Source organism: Odontesthes bonariensis, chromosome 17 (genome assembly GCF_027942865.1).
Source record: "Odontesthes bonariensis isolate fOdoBon6 chromosome 17, fOdoBon6.hap1, whole genome shotgun sequence".
NCBI lineage: Eukaryota > Metazoa > Chordata > Actinopteri > Atheriniformes > Atherinopsidae > Odontesthes > Odontesthes bonariensis.
The window spans coordinates 34,619,869-34,643,367 of NC_134522.1; the positions used below are offsets into that span (position 1 = coordinate 34,619,869).

At 41.7% G+C, this 23,499-nt stretch overlaps 2 protein-coding genes across 5 annotated transcripts in view; one reads left to right on the top strand and one right to left on the bottom strand.

Annotated features, from left to right (window-relative positions):
- Positions 1-8,023: 8,023 nt before the first annotated feature.
- hikeshi (heat shock protein nuclear import factor hikeshi) lies at positions 8,024-9,064 on the bottom strand. The gene has a single exon (XM_075448244.1). It carries the CDS (start codon positions 8,820-8,822, stop codon positions 8,229-8,231), a length of 594 nt encoding a protein of 197 aa, XP_075304359.1. The 5' UTR covers positions 8,823-9,064; the 3' UTR covers positions 8,024-8,228.
- Positions 9,065-21,568: 12,504 nt separating this feature from the next.
- hectd1 (HECT domain containing 1) overlaps positions 21,569-23,499 on the top strand; it is a 61,954-nt gene continuing 60,023 nt past the window's right edge. For 3 of the 4 annotated variants that reach the window (XM_075448253.1, XM_075448256.1, XM_075448254.1), the window contains exon 1: positions 21,569-21,800. The gene's annotated coding sequence lies outside the window, so the exon portion shown is untranslated. The remainder of the gene's footprint in view (positions 21,801-23,499) is intronic. The other variant, XM_075448255.1, reaches the window with a different exon arrangement.

Here is a 23,499-nt window from a genome sequence, read left to right on the forward strand (position 1 = left end):
AGATGATTGTTCCCACACCATGTCACAAAGCGATCCACCAGCTTTCTGTACTCAGCTTCTTGTCCATCTCTGATACACCCGACAACTGCAGAGTCATCTGAATATTTCTGTGGATGACAGGAGTCTGACTTGTACTGGAAGTCTGAAGTGTACAGAGTGAAAAGGAATGGTGAGAGTACAGTCCCCTGTGGTGCTCCTGTGCTGCTGATCACCTGGTTAGACACACAATTCTTCAGTCTGACAAACTGTGGTCTGTTTGTCAGGTAGTCATTAATCTAGGTGATTGTTGAGGCCTCCATCTGAGTCTTCTGGAGTTTCAGACGAAGCAGATCAGGCTGAATTGTGTTAAATGCACTGGAGAAATCAAAGAACATGATCCTCACAGTGCTGCCTGCTTTGTCCAGATGACAGTGGGTTTGTTGAAGCAGGTGTATGATAGCGTCTTCAACTCCAACTCCATGGCGATAAGCAAACTGCAGGGGGTCCTGATATGTGCTGATTTGCTTACACAGGTGGGTCAACAGGAGTCTCTCCAGGACCTTCATGATGTGGGATGTCAGGGCAACAGGTCTGTAGTCATTGATGACTGAAGGATGAGTTTTCTTTGGTACCGGAACCAGACAGGATGTCTTCCACAACAGTGGTACCTTCTCTTGGGTCAAGCTAAGGTTGAAAAGGTGTTGCAGAATCCCACAGAGCTGCTCTGCACAGGCCTTCAGGACTCGGGGGCTGACACCATCTGGACCTGCAGCCTTGTTCCGGTTCAGTCTTTCCAACTGCCTCTTCACCTGACTTCTAGAAACAGAAAAGTGGGAGTGGGAGGCAAAGGGGACAGCAGCATCTCCTGATTTGGTTGAAGACAAACTAGTGGAAGCAGAAGAATCCATGACTGAGGTGGAGATGTTACAGGAAAGCTGTGGGTCAGAGGAGAGTGGGATGTCTCTTTGGCTGGGAACAGGAGGGGAGGATGGTGAGCTTGTTCCTGAACTGAACCTGTTGAAGAATATGTTCAGCTCATTTGCTCTGTCCAGACTTCCATCCATCCGATCCTCCCTCTGCTTGAGGCCTGTGATCTTCTTCATTCCTGACCACACATCGCTGATATTGTTCCTCTGCAGTTTACTCTCAAGCTTCTTTCTATACACCTCCTTGCTCTCTCTGATCTTGACTTTGAGCTGCTTCTGTATACTCCTCAGTAACTCCCTGTCTCGCTCCCTAAAGGCTCTTTTTTTCTTGTTCAATAGTTCCTTTAGCTCACTGGTGATCCAGGGTTTGTTATTAGGGAAGCATCTCACTGTTCTGGTGGGGATGGTATTGTCCACACAGAAGTTTATATAGTCAGTCACACACTCAGTCATGGCATTAATGTCCTCTCCATGTGTCTTACAAAGAGAAATCCAATCGGTTGCATCAAAACAATCCTGTAAGGCTTCTTCAGCTTCCTGTGACCACTTTCTAACAGTCCTTTTTGTGACAGGTAGTCTCTGGACAAGGGGTTTATATGCTGAACAGAGAAAAACAAGGTTGTGATCTGATTTACCCAGGGGAGGTCTTGATTTGGAAATGTATGAATCCTTGACATTTGTGTAAAACAAATCCAATGTCTTGTTTTCTCTGGTAGAGCAGCTGACAAACTGTTGAAAAGTTGGCAGTGTAGCAGAGAGTGAGGCATGATTAAAATCACCAGATATTGCCACAAAAGAATGGGGGTGTTGTGTCTGTATCTTAGCAACAACGGAACTGATGACATCACATGCAGTGTCGGCAACAGCTGAGGGTGGAATGTAAACAGCCACCAAAACAACACTGGTGAACTCTCTTGGCAAATAATATGGACGAAAACTTACTGCCAATAGTTCAATGTCAGGACTGCAGAGACGACTCTTCATAGTAACATGTCCTGGGTGACACCATCTGTTGTTGACAAGCACTGCCAATCCACCCCCTTTCCTTTTCCTGCTACTCTTTAAATCTCGATCTGCTCGTACAGTCAGGAAGCCCGGCAGAGAGACGCTGGAGTCGGGGATATGATCCTGCAGCCATGTCTCAGTAAAACACATAATGCTACATTCCCGATAATCTTGCTGAGTCCTTTTCAAGGCTAGAAGTTCATCCAACTTGTTAGCTAACGATCTTACATTGCCCATGATGATGGATGGCAGAGATGGTTTGAACTTCTTCTTTCTCTCTCTCCTCTTTGCTCCTGCTCTGCATCCACGACGCCTCCTCTTCAATTCCAGTGGGATTTCTGGCTTCAGTTGTTGAATTATTTCTGCTTTTCCAATGTTAATCAGCTGCTCCCTGTTGTAAACCACCTTGTTGCTATGGTTATGCATCATAACAAAAGAGCTAAATATACAAAAGTATTGGGAAAAATCAATCCAGCTGCACAGCATCCAAGACAGGAAGGAACAGTTGTCTAAAAAATGCAATTTCTTCCAAGAAAAAACAGGAATGAAATTTAGAAAAAAGAAAAAATCTCAATGTCAGGTACAGAGCTACTCCAAAGTGCTGCCACCCTCAGCGGCGCATTCTATAAATCTATAAATACAACCACTCAGTTTTTGTTTGGGTGTTTTTTCCTTTGGGGGAACCACTCTCTGTCTGAGGGTGTTGGTGGGTTTGAAGTGCACTGGAATGTTTGGAGAAGATCCTTCTAAGTTTCTCTGAGACTCCTGCCACATAAGGAATTACAGTATGTTGTCAGCTGTTCTTCGTAGCTTCTCTGTCTGTGTGCTTTGGTCCTGTTAGCCCAATACTTTCATTGGAAGCCCAAGAACAAACCGGAGAAGTCTTCAGTTCAGACATTGTATTCATCTTGGTCACAGGTAAAGTATGGCGGCGCCGGACTCAGAGTGACGGAGCTCTCGCAGGAAACCCGTCAGCCGAGCCCCAATATCCAGAAATATTTTGTATTTATGTTCACCTTTATCTCACAGAGGTTGTTATTACACGCGACAGAGACAGACATGAGCGGGCCAACCACTGTCCACGTCGTGTTCTTGGGATGTCATAAACAACGTGTGAGTGTTGTTTTAGGCGTGTATCTATTGTAACAGTCCTATCTGACACGATAGAGAAGCTTCATCTGACCCAGTTATTATTTAACCCTCTGGGGTCTGAGCCTATTTTGGTTGTTTTTGAATACTTTTGATTTTGCCGTTATATACCACAAAAAAAGGGTTGCCATGCTTGGTATCTTTTTATTTAGCACAACTTCATCTATATGATACGCTCCAGGTGACCTAGTTTGCTTTCTACGGCGCTGTGATGACGTCATGCGATCTGATCACGCCGGACAAGTACAAAATGGGAGCATAGGTTCATCAGAGGAATACAGAAAAAGAATACATAATGTCTAAGAACCAAGCCAATTCTAACAGTCCAGATTTCTTAACTGATTTGACAAAGGCCCAGTTTGGGTATCCACAGGTTGGCCGAGCTTTCTTGGAGTGCTGATGTTGGTAGGTACACTTTCAGCCCGGTGATGTAGAGTTCTGATGACAGCCAGTTTGTGTTCTCGTGGATGATGTGAGTCAAAAAGCAGGTACTGTTCTGCATGTGTGGGTTTCCTGTAAACCTCAGTGTTAAGACTTCCATCCTCTTCAATGTGCACAGCACAGTCCAGAAAAGGCAGCTTGTGGTCTTTAGCTTCCTCCCTCGGGAACTTGATGTTGCGGTCCACTAAAGTGATGTACTCTGCAACAGCCTCCACTTCTTGAGTTTTGATCTCGACCCAGGTGTTGTCCACACATCTGAACCAGTGGCTTGGTGCTGTTCCTTTGTATGAGCTCAGTGCTTTGCTCTTCACTTCCATACAAAGATTAGCCACAGTAGGGGACACTGGAGATCCCCTGGCACAGCCGTGCTTCTGTTTGTAGAAACAGTCATTTTATTTAAAGTAGGCAGTGGAGAGGCAAAGATTCAACAGGACACGGATCTGATCGGGAGTGAAGTCGGTTCTGTTGGTCAGTGAGTCATCGTGCAGCAGCCATTTCCTGACAGTCTCCACTCCTGCTGAAAATCGGTTAACAAGTAAAAAGTGAGGTCACGTTGAAGCACAATGGTTTCACTTGGAGACCGTTCCAGATTCAATTAAACTAATTTTTATTTATATAGCGCCAAATACAACAAATGTCATCTCAAGGCACTTAGATAATAAAGTCCAATTCAAGCCAATTGGAATTCAATTAATTGTAATCATAATTATTTATAAAATAATCCAATTCATTCATATAGAGCCAATTCAAAAACAATTTCCTAGCTAAGGAAACCAACAGATTGCACCAAAACTTGTCTTCAGTCCAATCTCCCGTCCTGAGCGTGCCTGAGGCGACTGTGGAAAGGAACGACTCCCTTTGAACAGGAAGAATGTTGGATTCAGATGTTGGATCTTCTTGACAAAGTCTATGGATGTTTGTATATGATGCAGAGTGCTTGCCACCAGGGGTTCTAAGCTGGAGGCAGTGTTTCGCCTTGTTATGGATGACCACACTGATGCTGCTGTTAATGGCTCCTTGTGTATCTTTAGTCCATAGATTCCTCCTCAGACTCTCAGGCTACGGCTACACGAAAACGAAACGAGGGTTTTTTTGAAAACGGGTACGAAAATTATTGCGACCACACAGGAAAGCTTCTGTGTCAACATGGAAACGCGACGCTTGCTGAAAACAATGCAGTACACACGAAACACCTCTAGGTGCGCTGTAAGCCACCCCCACCGGTTACACCAGAACAATAGAAGAAGCAATGCGCATGCGTGTACGCCCCTACTTCTACCAGCGCGAAGCTCACGTTGTTCCTTCAACAACGCCGCTGTAGTTAGCAGTGTCTGCAGCAGTGCTACTATCAATGTTGTGGGGTCCATGATGATCGCTGTCTGTCCTTGTTGTGTTGTCTTCTTCTTCCGGATTTTGAATAGAAGCCGCTTTTTGTTCTGGTCACTGACGTATGTGTAAACGTCACTGGCGTTGGCCATGTGGCTGTGACGCAGATGTAAACGAATCCGTTTTAGCTGTAACAATGGAAACGAAACGACGCAGTTCTCAGATCTTACCACTCTGGAACCCGTTCTCCAAAACTATCGTTTTGGGGTAGTGGGAACGCCGGTTCCGTGTGGCCTCGACAGCCAAACGATAAGCAAAAGTATCGGTTACAGTGAAAAACGTTTTTGTGTAGCCGTAGCCTCAAAGTCTGTCCTTTTCCAAGTCTTGAAGGTAATCTGTGACTTTCTTCTTGTGGTTTTTTGTAGGGTCCCTCCTCAGGGCCTCGTAGATTGTGTTATCACTCAGCCAAGTTGTTATTTTTCTGTGATAATTGGCTGTGTTGAGAACCCCAGAGCATCTTTACTTGTCTGCTGGCGAAATGAAGATGTTTTAGTATCTGCTGGGGGATGTCTCCCTTCCTTTCTTGTGGTGTGAGCTTAGAGGGAGGAGTTCTGATGTAACTACCTGATGTAACGTAGCTTTTCTGCTTCTGCCTCAGAGATTGGGTTATTCCTCATTGCAGATTCAGTAGCTGTAATGAGGTCCACCTCTGGCAGTTGTTGTGGAGAGAAAGCAAAGTTCTTTATTGTTACACCATAACTTTGTCAGCTGAATCGTCCCAGTTGGACTGTTCCATTCTGTATTTCAGACAACCTGCAGCTGTGTGGATGAGTTGCCTTTTTATTCTCATCGTGTTGACATGTGTACCACTCTGTGTGTTAACATTACATCATCAGCGTGTTTCTGATAAACGTTTAGGTCTGCAATTCTTTCATTACGTTAATATAAACAAAATGTTTAAACACAGTAATATTTGGAACAAATGCATTACTACGAGGTAAGCTGCACACATATGAGATAGCTTTGTTTACTAGCATCTGTTGCTAACTTGCAGCTACACTGCTTAACTATTTTGCTCAATAGAGTAACTATATATATATATTTATAGAGCTGGAGTATTTTTGGCATGACTGCAGGAAGATCTTCATTATGTTTGCATTAACTGAATTAAGTTGCACACCAGATGCCCAGGTTTTCATGATGGGTCATTTACACAAACACACTGTTAATACCAGAATGTCTCGTAAGTGTTGTGAGAAGAAATTACAAAGTGGAAAAAACTTTATCGGCACAGCTTTTTTTGGCCTGCATTGTTTTTACGGGTCTAAAAAGATGTCGACCTTATTTCTCCACACAGAGCTAAATAACTATTTGAGAAATAACTTTGCATTTAACTGTAAAAATATTTTTGACACGCCATTTTGTTTTACCATTGAAAAGAAAGCAACATTTCATTATGCTATCATGTGTGATTTGGAGCTTCAGCCAGATTTCCCTCTGTGGCAGAGAGCAGACTCCACTCCCAGCAGGGTGGAGATGAATCTGCAGCTTTGTGCAGCGCTGGAAAGTAATGTTTTATTTAACATTACAGAACGTAAAACACACTCCAAAAAGCATGAGGAACCTGTAAATGAGAAATATATGGGCACAGAAAACATGTCAAATATTACAGTATGTGAACTAAAGTAACATTACGAATGTGTCGAGGTTTCATTTCTCAGTAAACACTGTATATATATTACAGTGGGTCACAATCATACTTTAAAAAAAGATGACAAAGGTTTACAGAATGAAAAGGTGTAATTATTGGTGATAAAAGAAACATTTGGAGAAAACTGCAAACAATCTTGTGATGGTCCTGCATTTGGCAGAGAAAAACTCAAACGAACATCACTTCATACTGAAACATCCAGTTTCCACTTGTGAGCATCATTAGGTTATTTATTCTGTACTAAATAAAACTCACAGAAACACACTGTCAAACATCACATGAAGACTGGGGTTCGCCTCGGTTTGCAAACTTGGTTTATTCCTTACTTAATATCCATCCATCCATCTTCTACACCCGCTTAATCCGACGGTGGGGTCGCGGGGGGGCTGGAGCCTATCCCGGCTGTCATTGGGCGAGGGGCAGAGTTCACCCTGGACTGGTCGTCAGTCCATCACAGGGCCACTCAGAAACAAACAACCAAACACACGCTCACACTCACTTTTAGAGACGCCAGTTAAGCCAGCATGCATGCTTTTGGACAGTGGGAGGAATCCTTGCTTCATACTTCCTTTTGTATTTGGTTATTGTGGCTGTACAGGGACTGTCCTGCCTCTCACACAGCAGCAGCTGGGACCCCTGCAACCTTGAGCTGAATGAATCCATAAGGATCGGCTGAGCAGGTGGATGGAACTTTGTGATACATGTTTATCCGTTTGTTATACTGCGTCTGAAACCTGGACTTTTACATCCAAACTTTCTGTACATGCTGCGATCCTACATCTGTTACTGAAGCGGTACTTTTTGGGCTGGAGACCATCTTGTGTTCTTCCTCTGTGGGTTATGAAGAATATCAATGCTTGTGGAGACTGTTTAACTTAAAGTCCAGGAAAAATCTACCCACTAAACATTAAGGTAGATTGCTAACTATTATTAATAAAAATCACCAGATAATCAGGAGAACAAGACATTTTAATGTTCGTCCAAACTTCCTCATCAGTTGTAAGGTGACAGAGTAACTTGATAACGTGTGGTAGTTTCTATCAGAGGAAGATGTTTGGATGAACGCTGAACATCTTGTTGGATTTCGTCTCACAGCTCAGTGACTGGAACAGAACATCGGATGTCCTGGAAAATGGACTTCCATAGATTCAGGACTGAATCCCACTGAAATGATCAAAGCTAATTCCATCTGTGAAGGAACATGACACTAGGTCTGAAGCTCCAGGAATAGCTTGAAAGCACACCTCAGTTCAATATGTTTTAGCAACATCACAGCTTTACTAAATCCTAAAAAAATTTAAATAAAAAGTTAACAGGGTAAGTGAGTGAGATTAGATTTTATTTAAGAATAAATGCGACTTTCAGGGCTCCTTTGTGATTGTCCTGGTGTTGCAGATAGGATTTGTCCCAAAGTTAAACTGAGTATTAAAGTGGAAACACAGCTCTTTTGTAAATGATATATAAAAGAAAGAGGCGAGTCACATCATTATGGCAACCTTTTATAAGCTTCTTGGTGTAACCGACATCTCAGAGCTTCCTCTGAGGTTTGCCTGAACAAAGTATCTGATGTTTGAAAGATTCGTCTCATGTTAACAAAGGTGAACAGAGCGAGGCACGGGCACGCGACGCGGGCACGCTGAGGGGGAACTTGGCACTGTGAGGACTGAGTGAGAAGTCCGTGTCTGCGGTGTTCAGCTTTTCCAGAAGTTGGGGTTCTGCGCCATCCTCCGCTGGAAGTTCTCATACCACTTCAGGATGCAGCGGGCCGGGATGAACGTCTCTGCCGGGTTCGGCGTCATTTGCGCCTGCGACACGGCGAACGATGAGGCGAAGTTGTAGAGACTGTCCAGCATCTTCTGTGTAAACTGCAGGAAGGAGTCCACGGTGGACACGGCAGCACTAGTTACTGGCATCTGCTGGGCGAGCTGCTCCAGAGACTCCACCGACACGCCGACCTGAGCCACGGACGGTGACACGGAGGCCACCATGCCGAAGGGGTGCGCCCCTCCCTCCCCGGACTTGAGCCCGGAGATCTTGAAGATCGCGCTGGGCTTGTCGTTGGTGATGAAGCCCAGCAGCTGCCACACCGGGCCGCCGCTCACCGGGTCGGGGAAGGAGAAATACACGGCTCCGCCCATGCCGGCTGGAAACGGCACCGTGCCCAACATAAACACCACCACGTGGTTCACGTTCTCGTAATCTGGCAGAGTGAACACGAACTTGTCCGAGGCGACTTGCACCGCGTCGGTCTGCACCAACCTGCCAGCGACCAAACACCCGAACATCTCGGCTGCTAGCCAACAGCTAGCTAGCTGCTCGCCTGCAGCGTTAGCTTCGCCTGCTCGCTGCCTTCAGTCCCTGCCGTAGGCCGCTACCAGCAGCTGGAACATCCACAGTGCCTGAGGTTCTCCTCGGGAAGCCTCTCACCAGCGGAGAGACAAACAGTCGGACACACTGTTTATCTACCAGAAACTTCTGTTTCTTCTTCTTTGATGATTCACGCCAGATGGCATCCATTAAGTTGCATTACCGCCACCTGCTGGATTGAATATGTCATCGTATTCTTCTTCTTCTTCTTCTTCTTCTTCTTCTTGTAATTTTTTGGCGGTTAGCATCCGTAATGTTGCATTACCGCCACCTGCTGGATTGAATATGTCATCGTATTCTTCTTCTTCTTCTTCTTCTTCTTCTTCTTCTTCTTCTTCTTCTTCTTCTTCTTCTTCTTCTTCTTCTTCTTCTTGTAATTTTTTGGCAGTTAGCATCCGTAATGTTGCATTACCGCCACCTGCTGGATTGAATATGTCATCTTCTTCTTCTTCTTCTTCTTCTTCTTCTTCTTCTTCTTCTTCTTCTTGTAATTTTTTGGCAGTTAGCATCCGTAATGTTGCATTACCGCCACCAACGGTACAATAATGTAACTGCGGGTGTGGAGCGTCGACGGAGTGACAAAATCAAATAAAAAAAAATGTAAAAAATAGACAAATAAATAAACAATTCACTAAATAAAAAATAAACTGAACCCTTTCAAAAAGTCCAAGCTGAGGGCACAGAAAAGGAAAGTCAGACATCCCAAGTCTCCCGGAAGTTCCGGGAGTCTCCCTGATATTGATAGTTAATCACGGATGCCCGCGAGTCGGATAAAATATCCCGGATTTTAGACTATGCGAGGGAGTGTTTTTTTTTTTTCAATGCGGGTAAGAGCGTGCAGGCAATACAATAACTCGTGCACCATGCGCGTTTCGACTGCGCAGGCAAGAGAGAGAGAGGGGTGTGGGGAGAGGTGTGAAACCTGTGCGTATCTGTCCAAAGCGATGCTCTGTTCAACGAGCGTTCGATAAGCATCTCCCTGAAATTAGTTTTTGGAGCTTGGGATGTCTGGAAAGTAGTCCCTCAAGAGAGAGCCTGGTCTCCCCCAGTTCTCTAACCTCCTCTAGCAGAATACCTCTTTCTATGCTGTACGCTTGGCATTCTAACAAAACATGACGGACAGTCTCCATTTCCCTGTAGTTAATACAATGACCTGTGGCATGCTTGCCAATGATATGAAGAGTATGATTCAGCCTAGTGTGCCCTATCCTAAGCCTAGTTATTACCTGTTCTTCCTTACGACTCCAGCTAAACTGCCTTCTAGTGGGAACCTGCTTTTGTACAGTGCGAAGGAAGCTACCCTTACTCTCCCTGTCCCACTGCCCCTGCCATAAGCCTATCGTTTTAGAGACTATAATGTGCTTAACTTCTGCTTTACTAAGTGTTCAACTGATCTTCAACATTTAAAGCATCCTTAGCAAGCTGGTCTGCAACTTCATTCCCTTCAATACCTGAATGAGATGGAACCCATAAGAAATTAACTAAAATGTTTTGCTGATGCAGTCTGAAAAGACTTTGAAACACATCATAAAGCAAGTCGGGTCTACACACTGACTTGCCGTGTAGGATACTAGTCAATGCTGACACATCGTATTCTTATCAGTCCGGTTTTTGTCCTGGTCTTTCTCCCCAGCTCAGAACATTTTTCAGACCTTTTCCTTTTTGTCACTCTCTCCATTTCTGCCACCATGTCATTTCCTTCCAAAGTAGATTTAGAACAGTTATTGCCAGGCTCAGCTGCTTCAGCCTGCTCATTTATATCATCTGAATAATGTGAGGAGTGTTATTTGAATAGATATGGCCTGTCTGTCATTTTGGCATCACACCTCCTCTCTTCTATCAGCTTGTCATATCTTACTTTGCCTTGCAGATGTCTGCCTACTGTCAGAAGTTGCCAGTATTGTTTCCATTTCTGACTGATGTTTTTTGATGCAGTGCACTTCATATTCATTTCTACAAAGTATTCCTTAACAGCTTCTGTAGCCAATCTATCCTCCTCCTAATTTCCAGTGATGCTTAGATCCACATTAAAGTCACCTAAATGCCTCAACTTATCATCCGTGACAGATTTTAAAATTATTTCTTTCATCAAATCCTGGCAATTACTGAAACTTCTTGAGTTCTGATTAGAAAAATGCAGATACTGAATCAGTGGATAAGAGAATTTAGTTTGCTTTCACTTGGCTCTACTTCCCCATCAGAACGGCAGGCAGTCCGAAACCTGAAGTTCTCCTTTCCATTTCTTATCTTTACCTTGGAGCTGTTATAGCTGAGCATGTTTCATTTATTCCTTTTGACCATCAGTGAATGTCTGTACATGATCTGCCTTCATGTCTTGAACAAACTGATCAAATTAATTACAAAATCTATCAATCTATCATGGCTGTCTCAAGCATCTACAGTTGAACTGGATGCTGTAATACTGTTGGACTTATGCCTTTGTCATTTACTGATTTTTTTTTTATATATACATATATTTTCAGTGCTGTCGCCTCACAGTGAGAGGGTTCCTGGTTCAAATCCCGCCTGGGGCCTTTCTGTGTGGAATTTGCATGTTCTCCCTGTTTATGTTTGGGTTCTCTCAGGGTACTCCGGCTTTCTCGCACCGCCCAAAAACATGCATATCAGCATGCATTATAAGTGTCTCTAAATTGACCCTCGGAGTGAATGTGGTTGTTTGTCTCTGTGTGGTCCTGTGATTGGACTGGCAACCTGTCCAGGATTCACCCTGCCTCCTGCTCAATGACAGCTGGGATATGCTCCAGAATTATTATTATTATTATTATTATTATTATTATCATCATCAACATTATTACTGTAATGCTCGGCAAACCTATTCATATTGCACAATCTAACAAGAAAAAACATCAAATCTATTAAAACAAAATGTATCAACATCAATACATACAATAAAAAGTTAAATGAGAAAAAATCCAATAAGATTCTATACTGCAATGAACTTTATTGGTCAAAGTAATCAAACTGAATATGACTAAATAAATGCAGAGTTGTAGCAGACCTGCAGTTCCACAGATATGGTGCATAAAAAAGGAATAAAGGGAAATTCTTCTTATTTATTCTGAATCCTTGTTTTAACACCAAAGAAAGAAAAGAAACCTGTTTTGGATTATCTTAAGCCCTATTCGGACGGGACTAGTTTAATGGGGGGACCTGGGGTAAAGTAATAATAACCGGGAAATCTAGTCCCGTCCGAACGCGCCATGTCAGTAAAGATAGCGGAGTATAGCCCTATTCGGACGGGACTAGTTCAATGGGGGGACGTATGGTAATGTTGGTTAACCAGACGACGCCAGGGAGAAGAAATGACCAATTCGGACGGGACAAGAAATCCCTGTAATATTCATCTAACATGGGAGGAGTTTTCTTGAATATAAAGCATTCTGCTCCAAAATTATTGTATACAAACGCAGAAGACTTTTTTGTTTGTTTACCTGAATGATAAGTATTACTAAAACGTATTGTACAGTGTAACAGAACAGAAGATTTATTCATTTTTGACCTTAATGTAAAGTACTGTTCACCAAAAGTTTTGCTCAGATACTTATTTTACCTGAATGTAAAGTATAGTTTAAAAAAAGGATTGCACAACGAAATTTAAGTGTCATTTTCTATTTTACACCTAATTGTTTCTCTCTTTAAAAGGATGTGACGACATATTCCGTACTTATTACCGAAGGTCGCATTCGCACGGGATTAGTATTACCTATGGTAGATACTCCGGACCGTTTCACAGGAGGTAGAATTCTCGACAAAGTTTACCGACATACTCCGCTATCTTTACTGACATGGCGCATTCGGACGGGACTAGATTTCCCGGTTATTATTACTTTACCCCAGGTCCCCCCATTAAACTAGTCCCGTCCGAATAGGGCTTTAGTCGGTAAACTTTGCCGAGAATTCTACCTCCTGTGAAACGGTCCGGAGTATCTACCATAGGTAATACTAATCCCGTGCGAATGCGACCTTCGGTAATAAGTACGGAATATGTCGTCACATCCTTTTAAAGAGAGAAACAATTAGGTGTAAAATAGAAAATGACACTTAAATTTCGTTGTGCAATCCTTTTTTTAAACTATACTTTACATTCAGGTAAAATAAGTATCCTGAGCAAAACTTTTGGTGAACAGTACTTTACATTAAGGTCAAAAATGAATAAATCTTCTGTTCTGTTATACTGTACAATACGTTTTAGTAATACTTATCATTCAGGTAAACAAACAAAAAAGTCTTCTGCGTTTGTATACAATAATTTTGGAGCAGAATGCTTTATATTCAAGAAAACTCCTCCCATGTTAGATGAATATTACAGGGATTTCTTGTCCCGTCCGAATTGGTCATTTCTTCTCCCTGGCGTCGTCTGGTTAACCAATATTACCATACGTCCCCCCATTGAACTAGTCCCGTCCGAATAGGGCTTAAGACATCAGATGTCTGTGATCTTCTTGCCCACAGGCAGCACTGCAATAAAAACAGATGTGATTGGCTCAGGAACTCTTTGTCTACGAGTGCAGTTTGTTGTGCCATCCATAAATTCAGCTGAAAGCTCTGTCATGTGAATAAGCAGCCATATGTGGACATGGTCAGAAAACACTGCCATAGTCTCTGTTTTGAACCATGTTGCCACCATCAAATTTGAGATTAGCTGATATTTCTCATGAAATGGTCAAATGCGTCCCTTTCAACATACATATGATTTATTTTCTAAGCTCTAATGTGAATAAAATATTGGTTTACCGGACTCACAAGCATTCTGTTTTCTGTCATTTTTACACAGTGTCCCGTTATGTTTGTGATTGGGATGTACACAGATTGCCTGTCAGGAGCTTTAACAGTCATGGGTTCATAAAAGAGGCCCCCTTTAAAATCTTCATTGTCTATAACATTTTATTTTCTTTATTTAACCAGTGCCTCCTGGTGGTTTCACTCCATGTCTCCGTAGATTGGAGAGAAGCTAATGAAGACTTGAAGTGTTGTTTGATCCAAACAACACTTGAGTTAGATTAAAAACTCATTTTTAATCTTTGTATTTCTCTGTATATTGTAGTGTGGCCCATTGCCATACACTATTTAAAGTAGGGGGCTTTGATTTATTCATTTAGATACTATAAGTGGGAAATATTGATGTTGGAAGTATACGGAGTAAATGTCTGCATTTACGTTTATTATATTTAAAAGATGTGTTTTACAGTGTCTGCACAGTCAGTTACACTGTTTCTGCTGTCCTTTTGGTATTTTTAGGATTTAGAAAAACCCATCCAGACTGCCACTCTGCTCTAATAAAACGATGGTGTGGGAGAGATGGTCGCCTTCAAACAGCCTCCATCTCTGCTGACACAGACTTGGTCGAACACAGAAACCTTTTATTGCCAACCAGGTCCGTATCAGAATTACAGAATGATGCATAAAGTCTGGAGAGATCTTCAAAGCCCAAAATATCCGTGCAATCTCTGTCCCTCTGTGGTGCGTCTCCCAGGGTAAAACCTTCCCATATTTGGTAACTCTGAAGATGCTGCACGTTCCCATTAACAGTCACATAGCCATATAATGTAGAATTATCTGGTGAGCCCCTCCTGGACACACTAACTGAGGAATTTTTTATTCTCAAAATGTTTTATTTTAGACTACTTGAATCTCTTATCAGGACACCCTGCCCCAAAGACAGCTGGTAAGTATCAGACGCTACAAAATCCTGATTTTTTTTATCCGCAGCATCATCTGACAAAATGACTTGTGAAGTAACTTTAAGACAACGTCTGTGCAGTGAATTGAGCTATTCTAGATGTAGATGATCTCCCACAGAGGGAGTCAAAGTGTCTGGAACGTTTTCTCACACAGTCCACAGCATACTTCAGACTGACATACTGTAGTCAATAACTCAGTAATTCTCCAGTGCAAGCATACTGTTGTAAGAATGGTGGTTCAGTTAAATGGCCAAGTCAAGCTGCAATGATAGTCCATCCATCCATCCATTTTTTGTTGCTTATTTGGGTCCTGGTCATGGGGTCTGCGGTCTAAGCAGAGATACCCAAACCTCCCTCTCACCCACCACCTCCTGCTGTACTTCCAAATCATTCCTAACCAACCGAGAGATGAGGTCTCTCCAGCAAATCTTTGATCCGCCCAAAGGCCTCCCCCCGGTGGAACACGTCTGAGGCTGCGGCTACACGAAAACGTTTTTCACTGTAAACGATACTTTTTCTTATCGTTTCGCTGTCGCGGCCACACGGAGCCGGCGTTCCCACTACCCCAAAACGATAGTTTTTGAAAACGGGTTCCAGAGTGGGAAAGTTTGAAAACGGCCTCGTTTCGTTTCCATTGTTACAGCTAAAACGTCTTTGCGTCAGTCACACGTTGACGCTGGGAGCCAATTTTAACACTTCTCTATTGTCTCACAGCGTGGCGTGACACAGTGGCGTGTGTACTGCATCGTTTCATCGTTTTCATCCCCCCCCCCGCAAGATGACCAAGGTCCTCACCCTGAGTCAAGCAACCCCTCAGAGGAAGCTCATTTCCGCTGCTTGTATTCGCAATCTTATTTCTTTGGTAACTACACACTGTTCACGGCCATAGATGACGACTGAACAACCCCATGGACCAGGACCTCAGACTCGGAGGTGCTAATTATCTGCATATTAACAAAGTGCCTGCTGGAGGCCTCTGCTTGATGAATCAAATGGTTGCAATCCTAACCCGACTAAACAGAAAATCTTCCAACCTCTGGCCGTGGGGACACGATTGTAATCCTTCTCCAAGTCAACAAAACGTAGTAAGATTGGTTGGGCAAACTCCCTCGCATCTTGCAGTATCCTTGTGATGATAAAGAGCTGGTCCAGTGTTCCATGACCAGGGCAAAAATAACATTTTAACACTCGTGTTAAGGTTTGTGGTTTTTCTGTTTTATTTTGTGACTGTGGCTTAGATTTCCATGTCTTCTGTGTTTTGTTTGATTCTTTTTTTGTGGTTTGTGTTCTTCGTATTTTGGAGTTATGGGCTTGACTTCAAATGTATTCTCTCTTTATATTAGTCTATTCTTGGTGTGCCTTTTTGTTTCTAGTCTCTCTTTTATGATTTTCCTTGGCTGTTATTCCTGCCTTTAATCATAGTTATCTAATGTCTTGTCTTGCCTCAGTTCTGTTTTTGTGTTTGTCTTTCAGTCCTGGTGTCAGTTTAGTTTCTAATTTATTTAGTCTTTGTTTCACATAAGAGTGATTGTCCCCTGTTACCTTGGTTTGGTTTTTCTCAGCTCTCCTACACACCTGTCTCTAGTTAATTGACTTAAGATGCTGTCACTCGTCTCATCGGTCCCTTTAGTTTATAAGGGTCGTGGTTTATCTCACGCTTTGTCAGATCCTTGCCGTTGCGTTTGTTCTATGTCTCCTAGTTATGAGCTGGTTAGTTTCCTGGTTATCCAGCATGGCTGTGCCTTTTGTTTGTTTAAATAAAGTCTCCGGTTATTGCCTGCATTTGGGTCCTCATCAACCTCTACTATCCATCAATCCTTTATATCTGGTCCTGATAGGCTGCATTTTGAATTCTGCATAATCTTCTGGGAGGACATTAAACATCTGATGGAGGCTGTCTCAAAGAATGGACTGAGGATGGAGAATGAACTGGATCAACTAAGCAAGACCTTGTTGTTCTAATCCCCATGTAAGAATAGTTTGTATTTAGATCATTTGTGTGCGATGTAATTTTCAAATTCAGATTATAAATAATTTGCCTCAATCTATTGTTAGATCGATTCTTTCAATGGCAGCTCAAGAACAAGCCGGAGGAATCTCAAGTTAAATAAAGTTTTTATTGGTGGTCACACGTCAAAGCATATCAGCGCTGGGCTCAGTGGAACAGAGCTCCCGCAGGAAGTCCGTCAGACTGAGCCTCCATTTCCGGGTATCATTTGCATTTATAGCCTCATAGGTTGGACTCACACTCGACAGAGTATGATTGGACATGAGTAGGTTCAACATGCTTCGTCATATTCTCTGGATCAGCCAAAACAATGTGTGTGTGTGAATCTGTACCTGCTTTCTCAATTGTTTTGTCTTCCCATTCCTGGATCACTTTAGGTCATCGTGGAAAAGTACAGAGACTATTTCATTCATAATGTCTAAGAACAAAGCCAATTCTAACACTATGCTATGAGACTGAAGGCTGATTTATGCCTCTTTTAACTGCCCTTGCTCTTGCGTCTTGCGCTTACGTTAATGGCTCGAGACGTTTATGCTTCATTTTGCTTTGTCGGCGGTTGCGTGTGCTGAGGTGACACACACAAGCACGCAAGGGGGGGGGCTTGCAACCGCGCAAGGGCTTGAGTTGCGTCTTGCGTTGCGTCTTGCGTTGCGTCTTGCGTCACCGACCATAAATCAGGCTTGAGTCTTCTTTAATGAAATTATAAAACCTTAAAACCCCTGTTCAGGCTTATGAAAGGAAGCCTCGTAAGTAAAAATATTTGTTTAATTCTAGATTCAAATTTGTTATGGGATAACAATAAAGCATCCCGGGCTGAGGAAATAAAACAAGAAGAACTGATGGGTGATGTTAAAGAGTTAGTTATTTAGAAAGAAATAGTAAGGCTATTCAAACAAAACAAAAGAAAAACACAATCCTAATGGAACCTGTTGAGAAAAACAGGAAACAAAATGATTAACAGAACAACCAAAACAAAATGCAAACAATCACCCTCCTTCCACTGAAAGAGTTCAAGCGACTGCAAATGCACCGACCATAGCTGGTCCCACTGGCTCTGGGGTGGCGTCTTCCTTGCCTGCTCAGCCACAGGGGGGACATCTCACCTTGCTGCAGCACTAAGAGGAACACACACACACAATACTATAATCCCTCTCACAGGTCTACAGGGTGGGGTAGTTAGCACTGCCGCCCCATAGCAACAAGATTCCTGGTTTGAATCATTCAGGGCTTTTCTGCATGGAGCTCATATATTCTTCCCATGTTTGTATTGGTTCGTTTAGAAGTTTAGAAGCATGCTTAAAATATGTATATGAGATTAACTGATTATTTTAAATTGACCAAAGGCATGCATGGTTGTTTATCTTGTTTGTATGATGCACTGACGACCTGTTCAGGATGTAGCCTGCCTCTGTCTCCATCACGTCTTGCTGTGGTGTTCGTTCTGGTGTCTGGGCCTTAGGTGGGACTGAGCAGGTTCCAGAAACCCCCCCTCTGCACCGGAACCCTCCTGGACTCTGTAAGAACTAACCAGATCAATTCCCTGGATTTATTTCACACTCTAACCTTATCTAATCATCTCCCATTCACCTGGATACCTCCTCTGGTTCTCCACACCACCTCTCCTTGAATAAACCTCGTCTTAACTCAGCCGCTGCTGTTTCTGCTCTTGAGTACTTTTGTGAGTCGGCTAGGCACTAGCCCAGTGGTAACTGAGACAGGCTTCAGCTCCCCCATGACCTTGAATTGGATAAAAGTTTTAATTCAAAGTTTTAGAAAAATAGCTACCACTCTTTACAAAAATATCAGTCTCAATGTGTTCTTGGCTAATGATATTCTACCTCACATTGATATCTATAGAGGACTCAGACAGGAGTGCTCTATTTCTCATATTTTTATTTTTTTATTGCCGTTGAGCTTTTTAATTTAAATATTCTCCACTGCACAGATGCTAAATTAATAAGAATTGGTGATAACTATCTTATAAGAACTAATTAACTTGACTAAACGGCAGCTTTTGGTTGGCTTAAATTATCAGAAAGGAGCAGCTCAATCTCCAGTTAAGTAAAGTTTATTTTCTTGGCTGTCATGACCATTATTCTTGGAAAGAACACAGATTTCCACATATTTTTTCAATGTTCTGTTGCCATATATGGTTGATTGCGGACATATCTGAATGCAATGAACAAGCATTGTGTTTTGGAATATGTGTGATTTATCAACAGCTAATTACAATGTGCATACAACAGATGTGTTTTTAATAAATACTGCTTTTTTTATGGAACATTTGGAGATTTTCTGGGCGAGGTTCATAAATGAGAGCTCAGATGTTAATATTAAGGTAAGACCAAAAAGTCAAAAAAGGTCTTTGCATGACCAGGGTTTGTGTAAGCACATGTTGGCACGATGACAACAGAACAACACCCAATCTGACTCCCCGAAGCAAGACAGCTGCTGAAGAATACAGCTTCATCATTGTTATGAGCATCATGAGAGAAAAAGGAAAAGAAAGAAAAAATGTGTGAAGATAAATAATGAACAACTAGCAATATGAATTTGAAATATCACTAAATTTGTACAGAAAAACAGAAATATAAACTGTTATTTAAGACAACAAAATGTGAAGCTTTTTTCTCACTGACTGAATGGTTAATGAAAGGAACCATTTACCTGGCTGCTTTGGAATGGGCATTTTTAGCCCATAACTTTTGGTTTTGTGTAGCACATTTCATTACATGCTAACTCAACTGAATCAATTTACTTAAGCATATAGCCTGCACACTATGTGTCAAACATACCTTACAGCACAACAGCAGCAACGACTAATTAAAGTACAAGCACGTGTAGCACCATACTGGACAAGAAATTACAGCATACACACACAATTAACCAAAGACCTGTCATAAGAGGAACATTTAAGTTTGCTTTTGGATACAGATGCAGATGCAATAGACAGAAACAGTCCAGGATGTACTTAAGAGCTCAAACAATACATGCTAATTTTAAAGGACACATGGTGCCTGCCTCATTAACCCATACTGAATTCTGGTTCCACTACAGAGGGGCCCGGTAAAGGAAGGCTGTGTGTCCTTGCTACTTTTGGAAACTCTTACAAAAGTAAGCCTGAAGTCTGAAAGCAAAATGCTCTGTTTAGAAATTGTGGACGATGAGGTTTTTAAGATATGATGGAGCTTTGGCATCACGGGCCTTATAAGTGAGAAGAAGGGTAAAATAGACTGCATTTATATTGCACTTTTCCAGTCGCGTGTACCACTCAAAGCATTTTCACACGAGGCACCACATTCACATACAAGGCACCATTTAGTCTATGCAGTTGTCCAACCTACACAGTGCTTTTTTCACTGTCACACACACTCACTCATATGCCTGTGAATGCATCAAAGTTTATGTGGGACACAGTGTCTGGCGCAAGGACAGCTCACTATGTCCAGGACAAATAGGCTCAGGGACAGCTTCTATCCAAGAGCCATCACTATACTGAACAATAAAAATAAATAGATACCAAATTTTTACAGTTCATTCATCACCACACACAATAATGAGAACTGTGCAATACACTTCATGTGCAATATATACCATGCAATATGTGTAATTCTGGAAAAATGTGCAATATTTTATTAGTTTAAATAACTCTGTTCCATTCACTACCATATATTATTTTATATTTCATACTGTGCCTTCATTTTATTTCCTTTTATTTCCTTTTATTTAAATATATTTAAATTTATTTTAAACATAGTTTTGTTTTAATTTCTGATTGTTTTATAAGCACCTTTGGAGTTGCAACCAAATTTCATTGTAATGTAAATTATCATGACAATAAAGGCAATTCTGATTCTGATTTTGATTCTATGTCGTCCGGTGAAGCTGGGAAATGAACCACAGACTTTCCAACGGGTACCTTTGTGAGGGTGTAAAACAGCTCGAACAGGCCACATGTTCACTTACAGATTGTTGAGACCCTTCTCCAAAGATTCTACATTATGTTACCCTGGTGAGTCAATGAGGACATTTAAAAACAAGTGTCGACCAAGTTGCTGTACAACCAAATTAGTAGAAGCAATATAAAGTGCACAAAGTGAAAAATGTTTTCAAATTAGACACATTTTGAAAAAAAATATTAAGACAGACTGTCCAACTACTACTACTACTGCTGCAAACAAGTGGAACAAACTGCCAGTGGAGATTAAACTTTCACCAAATGGAGACATTTTTAAAGCCAGGTTAAAAACATTTCTGTTCTCATGTGTCTATGCATGAAATCTGCACGCTATCTTTTAACTTATCTCGACTGTTGCTTGTTTTTAAATTCATTTAAATGATTTTATTTGTTTCTATTAATATTCTTTTATGTATTTTAATGCTTCTTCCACTCCCTGCTGCAATGCTTGTATTTTATGTAAAGCACTTTGAAGTGTTTGTACATGAAATGTGCTATATAAATAAATTTGATTTGATTTGATTTGATACATAGAAATAACCTGACATTACTATAACAAAAGACCCTCATCACCATGCACGAGCAATTTTCTTTTACAGTGGGAAATTTCTACTTTTAGTTATTTAAAGAATGTGAACACTTTGTCCATCACTGCTATTTTCACTATTTTCTGAACAAGGAAGAATTAGCTCTGCAGTTACTGGCAGAATCAGTTTTCAACAGAAAGCACATATCTGTCACACACCGAATAGAAAATATATCGATTATTTTTTTTTGTTTGTTTCTATCTCTACTTACCTAATACATTTAATTGGAAAAAATAATGTTTAAATGGCTGTGATAGTGTGAAGCTCTTGGAAGTCTAGTAATTAGTTTAAAAATGAACAACAGAGTATAACGCAAAGATAGTTCATTTAAATACTTTATAAACATGTTTTATCACTGTCGCCATTGGAACATTGGTATTTCCCATCTCGTTGGTGGCCCTGAACGCGACAGACTCGGTCCTGGCTGGTGGCTCTCCGTGACTCAGTCCGGTCTGCTACGCGTTGTTTACCGGCTCGCACAATTCTGTCACCCCCTTATGACCCGGTCAGAAGAAATGGGAGTGCCTTGATATTTTTCTCATCTTTTGGCAATACAAACGGCTCTTAACACCGGGACGCAGAATTCGCCGTTGACGCATCAGCTCATCGTGTCTTTGACGAAGAAAAACTTCATCCCGAAGGTGAGGGAAGCCTGGGCCCGTGTCGCCTGTGGTAATTGTCCGCGGCTGCATTGCGGCCTCTCAGCTCTCCTGGAACTCGAGACCCGCGGCTCGCATGAGGTGTCTTAGGCCTTAGGTACTGGTCGGGTCGTTAAAAGGTCACTGATGAAAAATTAAGATGACATAAACTGTGGTAGCTCATGTTTTGGGCGATATGCAGTTGTTCGGGTTTCCGTTGGACTGTGGCATTATGAAAAGCTGTTTTCACGCTCCGGTTTAGATTGGCCAGCGTCATGCTAACGACTGTTAGCCGGCTAACACGGGCTATTATTTACCTGTATTGTAGGCTGTCGGGCTCTTGGGTATATGTTTAAATTATTTTTAACGAATGTCAAGTTTGTTAACGCTTTGACAGCGATACGTTATCAAGTCAGCTTCATATAATGCTATCAGCTGATGCTTGAAATTAAAACATTTGTGTGCCCGGCTCGACAGCTAACTGCCACTAACACGTCCCAGCTATATCCTATTACGTTGATTGTGTATGATAACATATTCAGTTTACTTATGCCCCGCTGGCTTTATCAGGTATATCTAAACTACGCAGTTTTCTCAGTGGAAAGTTTGTGTGCGGCCTAATTGACATTGTGTTTACTGAAAGTCACAATGATAGATTGGTTGAAGTCGTGCAGGTCAACATGGAAAAGTAACCACTGGTAAGGACCAGAGGGGCTTATGTCATTACTTAGTCTCATTCTGTAAGTAGTTTTTCTGCCTTACTAATACTAACTCTGTGCCGGCTGAAACTGTATGTGACAACACAAGACCTCACTAGTGATCCTGTACAGTTGCCCATCAAGCTTTTCAATTAAACTAATTTTTATTTATATAGCGCCAAATACAACAAATGTCATCTCAAGGCACTTAGATAATAAAGTCCAATTCAAGCCAATTGGAATTCAATTAATTGTTATCAGAATTATTCATAAAATAATCCAATTCGTTCATATAGAGCCAATTCAAAAACAGTTTCCTAGCTAAGGAAACCAACAGATTGCACTGAAGCTTTCGTGAAATAAAATATACTAGCATTCAATAGTGCGCTTTGTTAAATTAACACAATTTAGGGCCCAGTTATCTCGGCTGTTTATTCCTAAAATATATGTCCAAAGAGGAGTTTATGCATTGTAGTTATATAATTTTACAGCTTATATCCAGTGATTCCTGCGCATCAGTTCTAAACGTTTCGACCACCGAAGCACTGGTTCCAAACGGTGCTTATATCAGGGCTGCTGCAGGGTTATTATTGGGAAAAATCAGGATTTTTATTGGATGACATTTATTTAGTTCATACAATAGAATGTCCCATTCCGGTTCCAGGTTTGTTATTATGCGACCGGGTTGTTATTAACTTCAGTGCTTAAGCAAGCTGTGAGGAATGTGATAATTGGTGTTAAATCGATCACGGCTTTAAATCAGTTTGGAGATAAGAAGGCATTCCTGCAGCTGCAACTCCCTGGAGTGAAACACCGCTGAAACAACTTCTGTGTTCATGTCATAAGCAGCTGTCTCAGAGGACTGTCCTCTAGCCATCATTTAGGATCTTTGCTGAATTGCATGCTCCTTTTTGTTAACAAGAATGAATGCTTAAACTTCAACTTACCAAATCCTAGTAATCATTTTAACTCTTAACATTTATCAACCAGACCAACTGAAATGA